This window comes from Solanum verrucosum, unplaced genomic scaffold (assembly GCF_900185275.1).
Source record: "Solanum verrucosum unplaced genomic scaffold, falcon-dt-bn FXZP01000235.1, whole genome shotgun sequence".
NCBI lineage: Eukaryota > Viridiplantae > Streptophyta > Magnoliopsida > Solanales > Solanaceae > Solanum > Solanum verrucosum.
In genome coordinates, this window is record NW_026019948.1 from 3,404,233 (window position 1) to 3,423,730 (window position 19,498).

The window sequence follows — 19,498 nt, forward strand, 5'->3', positions numbered from 1 at the left end:
AAGAAGAAAAATTGAAAGAAGAATTTGGCACGACGACAACAACGAAGGTGGAGAAGAAATTAACCATTTTTTAATCAAATTGACCGAATGGTCATTTGATGTAATTACCCAATAAACAAGAGAAAATTTCAGAAGTAGCAAAGATAATAGACATAATAAGACGTTATAGTTATAGTTTCAGTACTTGCCATCCATAACTATAGTTCTGTTTGCTATGGAGGCTGCAATTTGTTTATTTCGCTTTCCCGTTTGTATATTTCGCTTGCCCATTTGTATATTTCGCTTGTGAATATACAAACATGGTAAATATCTACAAAAATTGTATTTATACATTTTGGAATATTTCAGAACTCCGTTTGCATATTTCGCTTTAAAGTATACAAACAAGGTAATTTATTTTAATTTTTTCATAAATCATTTACAAATAACTAGTGTAAGCATATACAAATTCTGTATTTATAGAAACTGAATTATACAAATTCTGAATTTATACAATTAGAAAACATAATATCAAAATTTTGCCAAACTATAGTTACCAATTAAAAATAATCAAAATTATAGCTATATTACATAATTCATTTCGTATAATTTCCCAAAAAAACAACAGGCTCTCCGCTCTTACTAGATGGCCCGTGGCCGAGCGTTCTGGGCCGTATATTTCTCAAAATTCAACGCTGTTGGGCTTCGTAAATTCTTTCCAAAGCCATTGTACCGCATGTTTCAGTCCACTCCACGTAAACATCAAGCAGCGAGTATTATTTCCCTTGACTGTAAGGAAGGGAAACATCGTTTTTTTCATTCTTTTCTTCTGTTGCAAGAGCAGAGCACCAGTGTAGTAACAATGGTGGAAGAAAATTTGCGAATTCACACATTTACCGAGATTCCGTCACCGGAGATATTCTCTTCTCAAATTGAACCCAAAAACGTTCCAGCAGTGACTTCTCTAACTTAGAAAATATGCATATCGCACTATATGAACACATAAATTTGTTTATGTTGGTGTGCTCATCATTTTTTTGTTTGTTTCTCTTTGGTTTAGGTCTTCAAAGGATGTATAAAGAATTGGAAGGCTTTCTCAAAATGGAACCCGTCGGACGGTGGCCTAATCTACTTGCAGGTATTCTTTTCTCTTGTTTCGTTGCTTTGCAACTTATGCTATTAAATGATGCCTGATTCTGTTCAAATTATTAAGCTAACTAAAAAATAAGTATGATGAATAGAAACAAAAAGAAAATGAGGAGGACTGTTGGAATTTACACGAAATTTCTTACTGCTGGCGTTGAGGTCTAGAATTTGCATGTAATTGCAAATTATTGAAACTGAAATTGTTTGCCACCAATGAAGTTTTCAATTCCTAATATGAATTGAGAAAACATCAACTTCCGTTGTTGTTTGATCTATTGTTTATGGCAAGTGAAATTAGTTAGTAGCTTTTAGCATCTGGCCTTGTTGTACAAAACTAATGGAGTAACTAATAATTGAAAAACTAGAAAAATAGAACACAAAAGTAGAAGTATCTGCCTTGTTCCTAATGTCCATATACAATGTAACCTTCTCAAATAACTTTGAACTTCTCTCAAGCTATCACTTTCTCTTACAATTACAAATGAACTAAAGTTGAAGTACGGGGAACATGTTGTTGCCTCCAAACGCACACGCAAGTATACGTAGTCATACAAGTAATATAGTGACTTTTTTCAGGAACCGGATGTCGAACCCACAGGGACAAGATTCCTTAGCAAATAACTAACTCAAGTTAAACTATTAAGATGAACAAGTGTGATCATAACCGAAAGACAGTTGATGTGCTGTAACTTCTAACGTGAAGTAAATTGAGAGAGGACGTAAGTACTTGGGTTGTCAACAATGAGAGGGGAATTTCGAGGTCAAGGCGTACTTCACAATCATGTATAACACTAAGTTTCTTTGTTGGTTTACCTATCCTAGTTGTTGATTCATGGGGTTGATAATATGGTTATGGTCTCCCGAGCCTCTAACCTTCTACCACAATTGGACGCCTAACTACAGCATTGAGTGTGAAAGGCCAACCAATTCCCGTGCATGAAGTTATCTTCCCGTATTTGAACCAAATGGGGCGATCTAGGTATATCCGTATCCTTTGCGCGAATCTATCCCTAATTTTAGTTAGAAAGTAGAACTAATTCCTTATGTCCTTCTTTCTAACTAAGATTCCGTCACAAAAGGTTTATAGATTTACTCTAATGATAGCTAATCATTAAAGTAGTAAGAACACGAACATAAGAACAGCCAATAATGATAAACCACAATAACGAACTCAAAACAATGTTATACAATCATGTTTCATTGCCTCAATCCTAGAAACGAGGGTTCTAGCCGCTACTGATTCGAATAACAATTGTATAGATTGAAGAGAACTAAAATAATGTAAAAAGGCAAGAAAGAACCCTAAATAACTTCCCCAACTTGTCCAAGAGGTTTCCACCAAGTATCGAATGATTAAAATATCACATAAGTGTTCTATTTTGTAGTAGAATAGGAGTTATTTCCGATGTGTGCCAAGTCTGTGGCATGTTCTTATCGTGGACCTTGCCTTCACAGGAAATCTTCGAGTTTCTGTTCCAAGTCCGTGGCACGGACTTGGTCCACTGAAATGCAGTTTCTTCCTTCAACTTCTAATTTCTTGATTTTTCATCACTTTCCATTCATCCATTAGCTCTAGCTTCAACTCCAATGCATTCCATCTTCAAGATTAACTCCTTTGTCTCCAATTTTAGCTCATTCAAACACAAATTCATCCCACACAATAGATATATTCACATATGTTAGTTCGTGGACTAAATCACTAATAAATCATGAGAATACAATAGAATTTATTGTAGAACTAAGCTATAATATGGGTATAAAATGACATTTGGAGGTATAAATATTATAGTTGCAAATCATTGAAACTGAAATTGTTTGCCACCAATGAAGTTTTCAAGACTTAATATGAATTGTGAAAACATCAACTTCTTTTGTTGTTTGATCTATTGTTTATGCAAGTGAAATCAGTTATTAGCTTTTAGCATCTGGCCTTGTTGTACAAAACCAATAATTAATAATTGAAAAACTAGAAAAACTAGAACACAAAAGGAGAAGTAACTGCCTTGTTCCTAAATCCATATAAAATTTAACATTCTCAAATAACTTTGAACTTCTCTCAAGCTATCTCTTTCTCTTACAATTACAAATGCACTAAAGTTGAAGTACGGGGAACCTGCCTGTTCGCTTAGTTGAATAATGAGCTGATTCCTCTTTCATTTCACTCATAAAGTATAGGTGGAAATGTAGAGAAGCTCGAGAGCATTAGTGTCCAGAAACAAGTGATCGGATTGAAAGCTAATTATTTTTTTTAATTGATAATTTTAAGTTATATTCTCAAAGACCTACACAAGATTCGGATTGCAGAAATATAGCATATCGTCTCCTCCTCCTCAACTCTGTCTAAAGGTCTTTATAATGAAAGTATATCCGATGTCTATAACATGAAGTTACACCAAACGAAAGACTCACATACATGTAAAGGAGGAAAACTTGGAATATATCAAATCTGAATTAAGTAAGTCACTGTTCTTCGTAAAGACTTAACTTACTTGAGATGATGCCAGGACTATTGAGGGATTCTATGAAGCCCATCAAATCTTAATATAGGTTGAGACTTGCCTCGTTCTGCTAAACTAGCCAAAGGAATAAAAAGCTGATTTTATCTGTTCAAAGACTTAACTTACTTGAGATGATGCCAGGACTATGGAGGGATTCTATGAAACCCATCAAATCTTTATACAGGTTGAAACTTGCCTCGTGCTGCTAAACTAGCCAAAGGACTAAAAAACTGATTTTATCTGTTCATACAAATTTTCCCGTCATTGAACACCCTTCTCCTGTGCTCTCAGTTCGGTCCCTGTCGTTTAAAAGATAGCATGCCCGATAGCCCTCCTTGATCTGTTTCTGTTTGGTTTGGTCCCTTGACACTTGAAACACTCCCTAAAGTTGGGAGCTGATTCCCCACCAACTGATAAGCACTTCCCACAGTATTCTTGCAAAGCAACAGTGCTGTGGGAGGTGGAAGCCTCTTCACTTGCCTCTTTCACATGAACGTGCTGACTTATATTTACTTCCTCCCCGTCAGGTTCTTGCAGATAGGAACGTTAAATGCTTAAATTGATCCTATCCACAGTTAATTAAGCAAGAATTGTTGGAGCAAATTTAAAAAAGAACAACATTCAATTAGAGTAGTGATTAGAAGAAGCTAAGAGATAGACTTTTAAAGGCATTTTCGAACAGTTAATGCTGAAAGAGTGAAAGATAAATGATTCATTTGCATCGTAGAGGAGCTTCTTTGTGCTATTTGTTATCACCCTTCTGGTATGGGTTTTGCTTCTTTGTCTAACATATTCTTATCTAGGGAGCTATCTGTGCTTCTTTTCTCTATCGGCGGTTAGGATGACGAGGATGATATAAAGTCATCTAGCCTGGTCTCACCTAGCAAATCTAAAGTCTTCCATATTTCTTTTTTTTTGAGAAGAAAGTCCTTTTTTCTTGATAACTGTGGTATTTGGGCCAGCCTGTGGGCACCTCAACTATTCCATAGGTAATCTGCTACCTCCCATCAACACAGGTACCAGAGAAACCACCCAGTCTTTTTTTGTCTCTGCTAGGAATTGAACTTATGTCATGGTTCTCAGCCCACTTCATTGACCAATAGGCGACACCCTCGGGTGCTTAAAGTCTTTCATTCTCTTCTGCAATAATCTGTTTGGATGTGCTAGATGCCTCAAATGTACAATAAGTTGGAAGAAGGAATGTTCTTAATCTGGGTGCTGATGAATATAACATTTTGCCAATTTCAAAAAAAAAAGAAGAGGAGTGTTCTTAATCACTTTCTGTTTTCCTGAAAGGTAATTACTTGAACTTCTACATTATCAAAACAAAAAAAAATAAATCTTTCTGCCTTTGAGATTCATGAAGCAGATGCTAGCGACGCTTACAATTATCTGATAGGGTTTAAAACTTTCACATAACGTTTTATGTGACTTTAACTGGATTCCATGCTCACACAGTTTTGGTACAGGACAGTAAAACACAATCATGTGAATGAAAAGAAGTATTTATGAAATTCATTTACTCCACATATATTTCTAAGACGAGTGATTGATGTGTTCTCTATGAAACTTCCATTTACTTATGTAGGAACGTGTAGGCTCAGTAGCTGTGGAAGCTATGCTGTCCAGATCTGCACCAGTCTTTTATGGTGATATTAGAAGCCATGAAAGGGTAACTTTTTTGTTTTGAGATAGTTCAAGAGCATGAAATGCAAACTTCATACTCTAGAATTATTTTGTTCAGCTGGACCTTTAACATATATCTCCCTCCATTTCAGGTCCCATTGAGCTTCTCTACCTTTATCAGATATTGCTTGGGCCTATTGAAGAATAGGGATGGAAGGCGAGATGATTTTTTGGAATCTCAGAAGCATAGTCTTGTAGTATCTGACACTGAGCAAACTGATTTACATTTTGGAGAAGCTCCTCAGCAATTTTATTTAGCACAGGTGATAATTTTGTTGACGATAGGATATTGGGACAAGCCAATGGCTTGTGTTCTTTTAATATCTTTCCCTGATGATGACTGAGTAGTCTCATTTCTTTCTTTCTAGAGAAATGCTACTAATCCTGGATAAAATCTTTTCGTGTTCAGGTTCCAATTCTGAATTTTGAGAAAAATGAACACATGCAACTGGAGTGCCTTGGAGAAGATATTCAAACGGTGTGAGAATGAATGCATTCCCTCTGCCTGATCAACCCTTTTCTTTCTGGGTGTAGTATTTCTATTTAACTGACATTTAAAGCTCTACCTTGCAGCCTGTACCTTTGGAGACCAAAAGCCTGTCTTCTGTTAATTTGTGGATGAACAGCATGAAGGCTAGATCCAGCACACACTACGATCCACACCACAACCTCTTATGTATAGTCTCTGGATGCAAGGAAGGTTAGATATTTCTGTATTTTACAGGAAAAAGGTTCATTATCATGCTATGGTATTCTTTCTTGTGGGAGATTGTGGGACCAATTCCATCACTGTACATTTAGAGTGACCGAACAACACCAGATAGATAGAAAGTTGTACATCGTTTTGAGTATTCTGTTTCCTTTTTCTGTCTGCCTGTCTCTTTCTCTCTCTCTCTCTCTCTCCTCTGAGTCTTGATGCTTGGGAAGGAAAGATTAGCTATGGCAGTTTACTTCTTGGTGGAATATTCTGTGCTAGCTTTGATTTCTGGTAGTCACAGATTGTAGTTTTAAAGATAAAATGAAGATGAGGAAGATAATGGGTCCTTATATTTGTTATCCATTACTAATGGATTACCTCTGGCTATTTGGTCTTGCCTGCTAGTTACAAGTACAGAAGTACTAGTAGGAGCTACCACAATTGTCAGTTTTAATGTATTTGGTTTTGTTTTGATGTCTATCAATTTATCCAAAATAAAGGATGCCTCAGCCTGTTTGTTCTGACCTACTTGGTACAATTACTAGCAGGAGCTACCACAATTATCAGTTTCCATTATATCTGGTTATGATCCATTAGCAATGAACTGTTTTTTTTCCCACTTGTCTGTTTTGTATATCAACTACTCCGCCTTCCGGGGAAATTGTTGGATTATTTAAACTTACTCAAAAGTTTTATTTGGTTGGCAGTTACTTTATGGCCACCTTCTGCAACTCCTTACTTATATCCACTACCTCTGTATGGGGAGGCTTCAAACCACAGGTATTTCATTTCCTATATGTAATCTTACGTACTTTTTGTGCTCTTTTCATTTTTGGATTAGCCATAAGCTCATAACATGGATGATATACATGCCAATTTACTACTTCCATTCTTTGTTTCCTTGCAGCTCTGTTACTTTAGAAGAACCAGATCTTTCACTCTATCCAAGGGCGACATGCCTAAGTGACTTTTCGCAAAAGGTTGTTCTTCATGCTGGTGATGCCCTGTTCATTCCTGAAGGATGGTAAGATATTACCCTGTCTTGTTTGTTGCTTAAATAATAAATATGCATGATATGTTTTTCTTTTGGTCTTTTCCCCTTCTCTCTGAATATTGTAAGTCTGCATTTCTCTATGGATTATATCATTAAAGAAGTATTTATCCTCTATGGTCTTAACTGGTCTAGGGAAGGAAATGTTCATCTAGGTAAGTCCATGGCATAAGTTCTGAGGCCAAAATTGGGACCTTTGAATTTCTGGTGCAGAAAACATACAATTCTGACACAATTCACAAGATAATAACTTGTGTAGTGTATGCTCTAATTGTAGATTACTCATTTTGGATAATTTTTCTGTTTAGTGCTTCCTTAGATTTTTGTGTCTGTATGTTCTAAGGTTCCAATTTGTAGTTTGTACTTTGTACCTACTTATTCTGTCAATTAAAAAATGATATATCAACAGTACTATATGGTTGAACTTGAAAGTACTGGAGTAGTAATTCTATTGGAGTGCTTTCCTACAGAAGCATAAGTTGCACTGAATGTTCCTCATTGCTTTTCAGTGTGTTCTGTAAATTATTCCAATAGTTACATCTGGATTTCTGGTAGACTACTGAAATCTTAGAATGAATTTGGTTCTTCGAAAGAGATGTATTATTTCTTTACACAATTGTTGGAGATGGAAGCAATGTATACTGTGGGAAACTCTCCAATGTAACCATATGTTTCAGATGTTTTTTGTTTGTTTTTGAGAAGGAACCAAATGTCTTTAGATGTTGGTCACTAGATCTATCAACTCATTCTGGATGATGTGTATATGTAGTTGTGTTGCAGCATTTTAGCTTTCTCCTCTTTCTTTATCAATTGTTGAACATACCTAGTCATTAGCGTTGATATTCTAGGTTTCATCAAGTGGATAGCGAAGTTTTAACCATCGCTGTCAACTTTTGGTGGCGGTCCATGACAATATCTGGCATGTTGGAGCATATGGATGCATATTATCTGCGTAGAATATTGAAAAGGTAAGTTTTGTCCCCCTCATCTCCTACATTGATCAGATCTATTTTTGGCTCTTCTGTATTATTTCAAAGAACAATAGACTAATAATTATGCTCATTGGTGCTCTTTCACCTTTACGTTGGAAACTGAAGATTGACTGATAAGGAAATGGTTAGTTTTTCTAATCTCTATTCATCATTTTTGAATTATGTGAATTCAAAAGTTTATTATTGTAGTAACACATATATTGGTCTTTATCGCGTCCCTTCATGTGCGACACAAATTATTTTGCTTTAGTCTAAGTACATGAGAATTCTTTGACAATGGATGACGATGAGACTCAAATCTGGGAACTATACATGCATTTATTGTGTATTAACTTGTGAGTAGTACATCATCATCTAAAAGTTTGAACCTTTTTCAAGAAGTATTTTTATTATTTATAATAAAGGAAGAGGTCCAAATTTTCCCCTCAACTATTGACTTTCACTTGACTATGTACTCCTGTAGAAGTTGCCAAACAAAAAATACCCTTGCTGTTATAAACCATGTTGCTCAGACTCTTCAAAAATTCAAAAATGTCAACTGGTGCATGTCGGATTCTCCAAAAGTAGTGTATTTTTGGAGAATCCGACACGGGTGCGGCATCAAAAGTGAAGAGTCCGTGGAACTTAGGTTATAAAAATAGGGCATTTTGGGATTTCACCTAACTCACCAAACGAAACCTTGCTTGTATTCACCATCCTCCACATAAACTGGCACATATCATTAAACATTGCTTTGATTCGATTTCGTTGCCCGGAGATTTATCTCATTTTTGTCAGTTGTCTCACTGGCATTTTGTCTATTATATCATATGATGTGTCTCAGCTAGCTTATATGCCAATTTGACCATTTTTAGTAGATAATACAATTTCTTCCACTTCTGAATCCCAAACAATTCGATTAGGGGTCAATATATAGATTAAAGGTCCTTCTTCAAATTGCTCTTCATTTGTAACTTCATTACCTTCATGGTTCGCTCCGTCTGTGTTACCTACAAATAAAAGGCCCGTTCAGGAAGACCATCTAATTTTACGAAAAAGGGATAATTGAAATCCTCTAATTGTTGGAGTTTGTTTCTTTTAATGCCTTACTTTCCCTCCACATTTTCCCTGACATCCAACTAACGTCCTCTACTCCAGTACACAACACACATCATTGTTTGCTTAACTAAATTTAGTAAGGTTGCAGCAACCTTTCATAAAAATTAGGCTGCAACCTCTTTACCTTTACCTTCTTTTCTTGCAGTTGATCTCCTCTTCTCTGCATTTTCTTGTTTCTTTCCGTCAGCAATCTGCTTCTTTTCTTCCTTTTCGTTATCCCTTTGCTTGGTTTTATATCTGTTCTCATTAGGGCCTCGAAGATGAGGTGCTATTTTTGTTGTCTCCTTCAGTGGGATTTGACTCCAAAAATTCCTCCTATTTTTCACCATCTTTGTCTCAGGCAGATTCACCTTTGACAATCGCTGCAAATGAGGGCTAAGGGGCTTTATCGTTGTTTGAGCAGGTCTAGTAGAGCTATGTTGCTCGAACTCTTCAAAAATGTCAACTGGTGCATGTCGGATTCTCCAAAAGTAGTGTATTTTTGGAGAATCCGACACGGGTGCGGCATTGAAAGTGAAGAGTCCATGCAACTTAGTAGTAGAGTACTGTATTATTCGTTGTTGGGTGATGCTCGAATATTGTGGTGGATGAGCTGATTTGTTTTGTCATGCTAAATTTTGTATTGGATCTGGATCTGGAGATGTTTCAAGCGGGTTGAATGGTTTGAATTGGTAAAAAATGGCTGGGTGCTGCTGGAGGGAGGGGGGAGGGGGTCATTGGAGGATGGTTGGGCTGGGTTTGCTAGGGTGTGTGTATTATCCATGTGTTCTGACATGTCAAGATGTTTCTGTACATCATTTCTAGGATGGTGAGTATGTCATTTCAGAATTAGATGAAATCATATGTCTTTATGTTTGAAACATACGTTCATGTTCAATGATTGGATTGCCATGAAAAGAGATGGCAAGCACCATATATTGTTTGATTAAATCGGTTGAAATTGAGAAGTAATAAACTAAAGCCGTTCATCGACTAATTCCAATGACCTGTTGGTCAAACAAAGGAATAAATAAAACCAGAACTTGGTATTTTGGTGGTTAAGACTTCAAAGAAACATTCAAGCATTAAAGATCCATCTTGATAAACATGAAGTGCATAATGTGATGAGGATAGGATAAGCAAAAGAAAGCTTTGATGAATTGTTATAAGATAGTTGATGGGTGATTTGAGATAACATGGCAGATAATAGTCTTTAGACGTGTATATTGAGTATTGACGTTGCTAAGAAAGTTCAAATATGGGCCTAATTCAGTCCAAAAAGCTATATGATGAGGCGGCGTCAAGATCATATTAAGAGATCACAATCAATACCCTGAACAATGTGGGACTGTAATACCCTATCGCACGCACGGGGCCGAACATCTGGAGCATGAATGACATAACATGGGAGCTCAACATTTGCTAACCAAACATGTGGGATGACTGACTTTGAGACCGTGTTATTGATCCTGCCTAACACAACCATATAAAGAGATGAGAACTTCTCAAACCATATAAAGAGATTACAACCAATATCTTCTAGTAATATGGGAATCTAACAAACACCAAGAAATTTTCAAGTGAGGAAGAACTGTTTGGTAACATTGAATGCAGTTGGTGATGCTAGAGGCTGATAAAGACTACAATTAAGATGGATTAAGGAAAACAGTTCTTTCAACTTCAAAACAATTGATGTAGTATTATCATAGGCAGCTTTCTTAGCAAAAATTTTGGTTGTACTTTTAATTGGTCTGAATTGTTAAACATTAATGCAAAAAGATGGATTTACCATATTGCAACTTTAACTTTATCAAAAAAAAAAGATGGATTTACCATATTGTTGGATAATAAGTATATACGTGATTATCATCGTTTTTTTCTCAAGTTCAAAAAAAGTATATACATGATTATTTTCATCTCTCCCTCTTTGGTGACCAGGGCAGAATAAGATGCTGCATTTTCCTTCAAGTAGTATGGATAAAACTATGACTTGTACTACTTCCCGGCCTAATAATGCATATAGAGGTAAATCATTTTCTCTATTTGCCAGTTTCGAGTATTCACTGATATACAGTTTTCAATTTTGGGTCTTCTTTAATACCTGTATAGGGGAAACGTTTTGACGCCTGTATGCCATTCATGTGTTCTAAGTACTGTTCTTCTTTTCACTAGATCATGTACACCAAGGAATCAGCACGAATTGTGGCGACAGAAGTTCAAAAGATGAGCTTAAGTCGAAAGTGATGCTGCAAGATTTGGAACCATGTGCATCACAGTCTCTGAGTGAACTTATTTTATTGGTTCATAACCGTCTCAATCCAAGCAAGCTGACGGAATCTACAGATAATTCATCTGCTGGGGAGAATGATGAGACGAATAAAAGAAAAGAGGACTCATGTAGCACCAGCGGTGATCCAGTTGCTAATCTTATTTTGACTCTTCATCCACTTGGAATCCACAGTGTCTTTCTTGCAATGGCGGTGAGTTCATTCTTAACAATAGTTTCGATGAATCTTGGTTATCTTGGGCCCTGTATTATTAATCTTAGCTTCTTCTCTTTCCTTTCGACCCGACTTTATTGATGTTTTCTCTGCATCTTTTAATTACCAAAGGAGATGTATATGCTATAGCCTATAGTCCAACTGAGTAAGACAAAAAGGTTAAGATACTGTTCTGTTCCTTTGGGGTTGAAATTTGGGGGGAGCCTTGTAAAGGTAGAAACATCTTATTGGAAAATGTATGATTATTGGTTATTTGACTTATGCTACCATTTCCTGTTAAATTGTGATTCAATCTGTTTCATTAGCATGCAATAGTATCCAATGCTATAAGTTAAGTTCTATTGTTGACATTTTTGCAAGCTTAAATGTTGCTGCATCCTGTTTCATAACCTTTCTATGGGTTTGGTCCTAAAGTTCCCACATTTGTAGGGTGGAATCCCCAGTGTATTAAAATCAAAATTGGTGGAATCTTTCTTTAGCTATATTGGACAAATATTTTATGCCAATACTTGAGTAAGTGAGCCTTATCCCTCAAATGCTTTAGCATCTGGGAGGTTGGACAAATTTTTGGATTATGCGATTTGTTTTATCATGGTTTGTTTTATCTTGCTCCTTTTTCCCTGAGACCACTTTGTTTTTTCTAGTCAGCCTGTTGTTTTATTAAGAGTTTCTCAATGCGTTATTCATCTCAATCCATTCAGCTCTTCCGTGGTAGTTACTTTTTCCCCTTTCATTGCTTTAATGAGGTTCCTTCTCATTTCCAGAACCATTTTCCAAGAACATTAGAGGCCTTAGTATTGCATGCACTCACTCCTGTTGGATCGGAAATCCTCACTCGAAAATTTGAAGAGATGGATCAGCTAATTTCAGGAGACGACCAGTACGTTTCATCCACATGCATTTCCGTGGACTAGAAAATTTCTATTGCTTTTAATATCCCAGTTAACTTTGATGTATACAGGAACCAATTCTACCAGATCTTTTATGGCGTGTTTGATGACCAGTCTGCGGCTATGGATGTACTTCTGAATGGCAAGGAGTTATTTGCTCGTCAGGTGCGTCTATTAAAGCCTTATGGTTATGTGCTACTTATCTGCTATTCAACTCTTACATTTTTCTTTTGAGAAGATATTCAACTTTACATGCAGTCTGTAATTTTGATTATTAAGCTGGTATCCGTATTTCCTGGTGAAAGGAATGGAATTTATATTTCTTCTTTTATATGCTGTTTTTTCTCTATAATGATATGAATAAATATCATTGTTGAACTGGTGGTAGAAACATTTGACAGATGATCAGTCTACTTAATCTCTAGCCCAAAGTGTCCTAAGTGCTCAAGGAGGGTTGTACTAGGGTTCTTTGAGTTATTTAATAGGCTTTCAACAAATACCATACTCTGTTTTAGATCAGTTAAACTGCAGGGCTCCTAAGTTGTTTTATTTGATTTGGTTCTATTCATGTGTGTGATATTTATTTATGTACTTGAACATACTGCATGAAGCAAAATGTCTTCTTTTCCTAGCGTCAACTTCATTTTTCTCTTACTTATGTATTAGTATGTGATGTCAATGCCAACTGTTAAGGCTGGATTTTCTTCATTCGAGTTATAGTCATTAGTCATAGTCATTGTATCACGAGGAAGACTACAATAACTTATCCTTGCTTATCATGACATTACAGGCATTTGAAAATGTGCTCGGTCAGTACCTGGGAAATAATCCTGATGGGCCGAAGCAACAAACCAAATAGATACCAACTGGCACTTCAAAAAGAATACGGTCTTTGAATCGCATGACCGACTTCTCCTCTCCACCCTTTTCCTCCTCATTTGGTATTTAAATTGGATAACCGACTTCTCCCTCTCCACCTTTTTCCTCTTCATTTGGTACTGCACTTGTAACCCTATATTACTGAGTCCCTACTTACATTAGCTGCCATTTTATTGCGTGTTTTTGTAGATTTTGTGACATAATTTCATATTGAAGTTCAGAATTGTTTCTGTTTATATTGTGTAATTAATACCTCTAATATTTTGGATTTGGGAGTTGCGTTGTTTAGAATCATATTTTGTTTGAGGAGATTCTCGATATGACAGTTTGTGCTTTTTCTTTCCGCTCTAGTTGATTTTAAGATTGCTTTAGTATCTTTTTAACGTGGGGTTGACGTAGGAGGAAGGTTAAATGGCTAGCGTCAGCGAGTTAACAAGCTTCAAAAATATTGATTTGGGTGTCAACATAAAGAGAGCTTATAGATGATAATGACCTTGAATATTCTTTTTCTTTATAGATAAGGGCAGTACTTTATTAGGAATCATTCTTGACATTTCGTCAAATTTATGTGAGATTTGAAATCTTTTGGACCCCAAAACCCAGGCTACTAAGATATAGTTCTTTTATCCCATGTTATTTTGTTCTCTGTAAATCTTTAGCAGTAAGACAAAAGAAAATCATGCATCCTGCAGATTCCCGCACTGTGAAAGACCAAGTTGGAATTATCCATGTATCTATAAGTGCCTTGATTTTTTTCTTCTTTAGAAACATGTGTCATAGACCTTTACCTTTTGCATGGTACTTGAATGTTCTCAAGTAAAGCAGCACTTGCATTGCATGGGGATTCGAAGTTCAATCGAAAAGAAACTTAAGGCATGGTAAAGAAGGTTTGGTAATTATTGGGTTTGTAAGTAGGAAAGGAATAAAAGATAAAGATGGGATAGAATAGAAGCTTTTGTTATCTGGCTGTGACACAGAACAAAAGATGAAAAAAAAAAAGAGAGGATCTTTTTTAGTAGGCAAATGGTATATAATGTACCTTGACCTGCAACTTATGTTGACTTTCTAAAAGCTCGAATATACCATAAATACACTGTCACAACTTTTATAAATTCCTTGAGACCCACTGCAAGTAACTTTGGATGCTGAATAGACTTTTGTTGAGACTATCTGTTTGGAATGTGATTCTTTCTTTCATCTTTTCTTTTGTGACATTCATGTTTCCTCTTTACTAGTTGTGTCTTATTATCAAGTGTTGAGATCCCAGAATTTTATGTTTAATCCTTAATAATAGCATCAAGGTCATGCTATGTTTCCAGGTTTTTGAACAAAGATGATGCACTTAGGGAAAAAATAGAGAATATTTCCGGAATCGAATATAGGAAAGAGATAAAATTCGACGAGGCAACTTGCTGCAAAATTAAATGTATAAATTATAGGAACCACATATTATAAGTACTAAATAACATCCTATCCCTTATAGTTTTCTATTTACCAAAAATCCCTTAAAAATGATGTTTGCGGGATACATAGCGTTGTGCACGGGATACATTAGGTTTGATACATTCCACATAGCGGGATACATAGCGTTGTGCACGGGATACATGCGGGATATATAGGTAAATAAGGGATTTTTGAAAATTTTGAAATAAGTAGGGATAAATGGATATTAAGGTAAGTAAAGGAGTGTAGTTAAGTAATTTGTCCAAAATTAAATTCCGTTGATATTTTGGGCTAAAATATCTTCCCAAATTTTGCTTCGACTTGCATTGAACTGCTTGTCTTCTCCTCTTATGGCATCAACCATCAGTCGACTTCAAATTAGAAAACAAATATATTACTGTCTATTAGTGTTGGACTTGATCATCAAATAATATTTTTTGTATAACTAGTTTAAGCTTAAACTACAATCTATATTTCTTTGGGTCTTGATATTAACAACAGCAACAACATACCTACTACAGGATTGGGATGTGGAGAGGGTAGACTGTGTGCAGATCTTATCATTATCTAGTGGAGGTAGGGAGACTGTTTTCGAAAGACTATCGGTTCGAATACAACAAATCAGATTAAGTATGAAAAGGGAAAATGACAGTGAAGAAAATATAGTAACTACTACGAAAATAGTAACAACAAAATAGTGCAATAATCGAAACATTATAAAAATATATATACGCTAGAATAAAACTAATACGTACGACAGACACAACTAAGCCTAAACTCTTTAGGAAGTAAGAGAACACTCCATTACGTATTAACCTTTTGTCCTAATCCGCTACTTCTACGCTCTCTTATTTTAGGATCATATCCTCAATAAGGTGAAGTTGCGTCATATCCTGTCTAATAACCTCAATCCCCATTACAACTGACAAATGAAAAAGGGAAAAGAGGCCAAAGTTTTTTGGATCTTTTGCTCGCATGATTTCCAAGTTATTTGTTTAGTGGTCATAGAAAATGTAATAATTTTCTTGTCAGAATTGAGGAGGTAAAAATAGGAAGGGGTATATAGTGTGGTGCACAAAAATAAAGAAATCCCTAATGGAATTAATGTGCCCACAAAGAGTTTTGTGAAGATATCATCTTTTATGAAAATCGTTGACATTGTTTGTTCTCTTTTCTTAAATTTAATTCAACAAATATAATTCCATCTCTATCTTTAGTTTTTTAACCTTCTTTTCTTTATATTTTGTTCTTTGTTTCTACCACTAATTTAAGGACCACCACTGTTACACACTAAGTGACCTTTTATACTCACGCTTATATGCATGTTTTTTTTTATTTTTACACCCTTTAGAAAAGGCCTATAGCTTGCTTCGATTTCACCACTATTTTTTTTCCTTTTTGTGTATATAGTTGTAGTTGTAGTTGTAAAATTGGTTAGTACTCATACCTCATATAAAAGATAGATGCATGGGAGTTGTACTTTAAACAAAAAGATTGATGCATGGGAAATAGGAAAATTTTACAATAATTCCCTCTTAAACTCAAAAGAGAGAGGTCCACAATTCCATCTCAACAATTTCCCAATTCCCACTACTCGTGTATACTTTTACTATTTTCGGCTCTCCTCTCTCTAAGACTATTTCTCTGACGACAGATTCAGGACTTTCACTAAGAAAATTTAAAATATAAGAAAGTAAACACATGAAAAAGCTAATGAGATACATATAGGGGTTGTTTGGTTGGGAACAAGTTATCCCCAGATAAGTTATTCCATCATGTATATGAGATAAATTAATGGTTGGATAAATAGTCCAAGGACAACCTAATACCTCCAACCAAACGTGAGATATTATAATGCTACATTTTATTCTAAAATTATTATACTTTGTACCTCACACCAAACGACTCCATAGAGTATATATACATATAAAAAAACATGGCATATTTACGCAGTGTAATTCTCCGTTAAAGAGGTGTAAGTTGACTCCCTTTGTGCAAAGGTGGCTCACCATTGTATGTAGGGGATCAACCTCTTCATTCCGATTCAAGCATTGTTTAGCAACTCAACTAGAGGTACTTAATAAACTACGAAAACTATGATGCGACCCTATTAAAGAAAGTATTAAGGATTTAACTCGAAAAAAATACAATTGATCGTGGCTTGGGAATACCTTGTCTAAAGATTGTTGCTCTCAAGTTGAATCGAAAAAATAACAGAATTCATAAAGATTAATCATAAAGTTCTATTTAAATTTAATGTACGTTTGTCTTGTCTATTCCATAAAATAAGGCTTATAGGCTATAGCTATAGACATTTTCCTAGTGGATAACTTGACTTGCAAATACAGTCAATTTTCGGGGTTAATTTCACAGATAATCATATACTAATTTTTATGTTATTATATCATAGTCATTAAATCATCTTTATTAACAAAAAAATTACTCAATTTTACCTATCTCTAATTCACTAAACTAACTTTTGTAGTGAAAAAGTGATTCAACTATGCCTAAGTAGAAAAGAAGGTGACCCAGAGGAAATAGCGTAGACATTTTCTATGATATTTAGTATTAAAAAAAACAGTTTCGTAACTTTTGTAATACTTAAATAAAGTTGAATAACTTTTTCTTTGCAAATAAATAGTTAAATAATTTTTGTGCGATAAAATAAATGTTTGAAAGACCTATGTATGACTTCGTATTTGTTTTCGTTGGAGATAAAATCATGACTTCAACCAGAAAATAGAACTGATTATGTACCAAATTATTTTATGTATATGGTAGGGCAAAATAAATAACTCTCTTAATTTTTTTTTTGTCCTTTCTAAAATTGGAAGTCGAACTTTTTATAATTTGAATGTGGTAAATCCTACAGAAAAAGTGTAAAGTTGAGGATAAACCCAAAAGTATACGCAGCATGCGGAGTACAAATGCTTTTCCTCTCTTACCAAAAGGCCCTACTACTCCAGACTAGAGACGGATCAAGAATTTTTAATATATGAATTTGAGATTCAGCTATTCTTCAGTAAAAATTATAAATTCCATAGTATCAAAAGCTACTTACATCTTATTTCTATTTTTTTCTAAATTACAAAAAATCCTTAAAATTATAGGATCTCGGATAAATACGTGCGGATACATAACTCACAGATTGCAAATGATACATTACTTAATGAGAGAGATATATCCAAGACGGGATAGGAATATATCCAAGAGAAGAGGGATATATCCGAGAGGGATAAGGATATTAATCTAGATTTCATATAAATACACTTAATATACTGTTTTTTGCTTCATTATAAAATAAAGTAATATAAAAAAAATAAATTATTTAAAAAAAATACAATTTATATTTTTTAAAAGTATCATCTATAAAAAGACAAACATTTTCCTTCCCTACTATTATAGCATGATGAAATAATTATAATTGTTGTTTTATTGCAAAAATATGGGATATATAGGGTAGTAGCAGTAATTGATATTTGAACAATCAAAATACATGTCTTTTAGTTGTATCAATTTGTTTTTTTTGATGTCTTATTACTTGTTGATCTTCTATTATATTGTGTCTCCATATAAAAAAAATAGAAATAATTGGAGAAATAGTATTAACTTTGTAATACAATCGGTTGTAACTTCAATACGGTATTACCGAATACCGTATCAAACCGAAGTTTAATTTACTGTTTCCTGAATTACCAAATCGAAATTTAAAATTTTGATATTTGACATCTACTTTAAATTACCAATTACCAAACCCGAAATTTGAGAAATCCAAACCGAATACCAAATGCCCACTCCTAATATTAATAGAGGGTAGTGCAAAGATAAACAATGTGTAATTCTATAATTGAGATTTAAAAATAGTAAAATATACATAAATTTTATCGTTATTTTAATGGGGATAGAAAATTTATTTTTGATTGATTTTTAGCTCGATAAACAAAAAAATAAATCATAGCATGATAGCAAGAGAATATGAAAACAACATAATAAGTTAAACAGTAAATAGTAATACACCTAAAAGAAAAGAAACAACATTTATTAAATACCACTACTAATAAGAAGTGTAGAGGAAGTTAGTCCTCTACTTCTCCCACACAAAGTGTGAGAACACTGGACTATCGAATCCTTTCCGGTAAAGAAAGCGTTTTCGATAAATCTTTGACTCGATAAATAAGAAAAGAAATCAAAGCATAATAGCAAGAAAATATGACAACAAAATAACGAGTGAAACAACATATAGAAATACACTTAAAAGTAAGAGAAACAATATAATTACTAAATAATGTACTACTAATAATAATCAAAGAGAAAGTTATTCCTCTATTTTTTTAACACTAGAACACTCGACTACCTAGCCCTTTCCGATAAAAAAAGCGTTTTCGACAAACTTTCAACTCAACAAACAAGGAAAAAAAAATCAAAACATGATAGTAAAAATATATGATAACAAAATAACAAGTGACACAACATAAAGTAAAACACTTATAAGAAAAGAAATAAGATGCGTAGAGGAAGTTATCCCACTACTTCTCCTGCACAAAATATGAGAATATTTAACTAGTTAACCTTCAAACTTAATCCTCGCCCTCCATGCTTTCCTGCTCTGATAAAAAATACAGTTACGATAAATCAATTGCAAAAGTAATATAATTCGAA

General features: G+C 34.6%; 1 protein-coding gene across 1 annotated transcript; it reads left to right on the plus strand.

Moving 5' to 3' along the window:
* The first annotated feature begins 822 nt into the window (after positions 1 to 822).
* Positions 823 to 13,651, plus strand: LOC125813231 (uncharacterized). The gene is made up of 15 exons (XM_049492715.1): positions 823 to 934; positions 1,040 to 1,117; positions 5,212 to 5,295; positions 5,402 to 5,572; positions 5,719 to 5,787; positions 5,883 to 6,009; positions 6,714 to 6,786; positions 6,914 to 7,030; positions 7,906 to 8,025; positions 8,155 to 8,173; positions 11,070 to 11,151; positions 11,299 to 11,606; positions 12,392 to 12,507; positions 12,589 to 12,682; positions 13,308 to 13,651. The coding sequence occupies exons 1-15, from the start codon at positions 842 to 844 to the stop codon at positions 13,374 to 13,376; spliced, it is 1,620 nt and encodes a 539-aa protein (XP_049348672.1). The 5' UTR covers positions 823 to 841; the 3' UTR covers positions 13,377 to 13,651.
* The last annotated feature ends 5,847 nt before the right edge of the window (positions 13,652 to 19,498 follow it).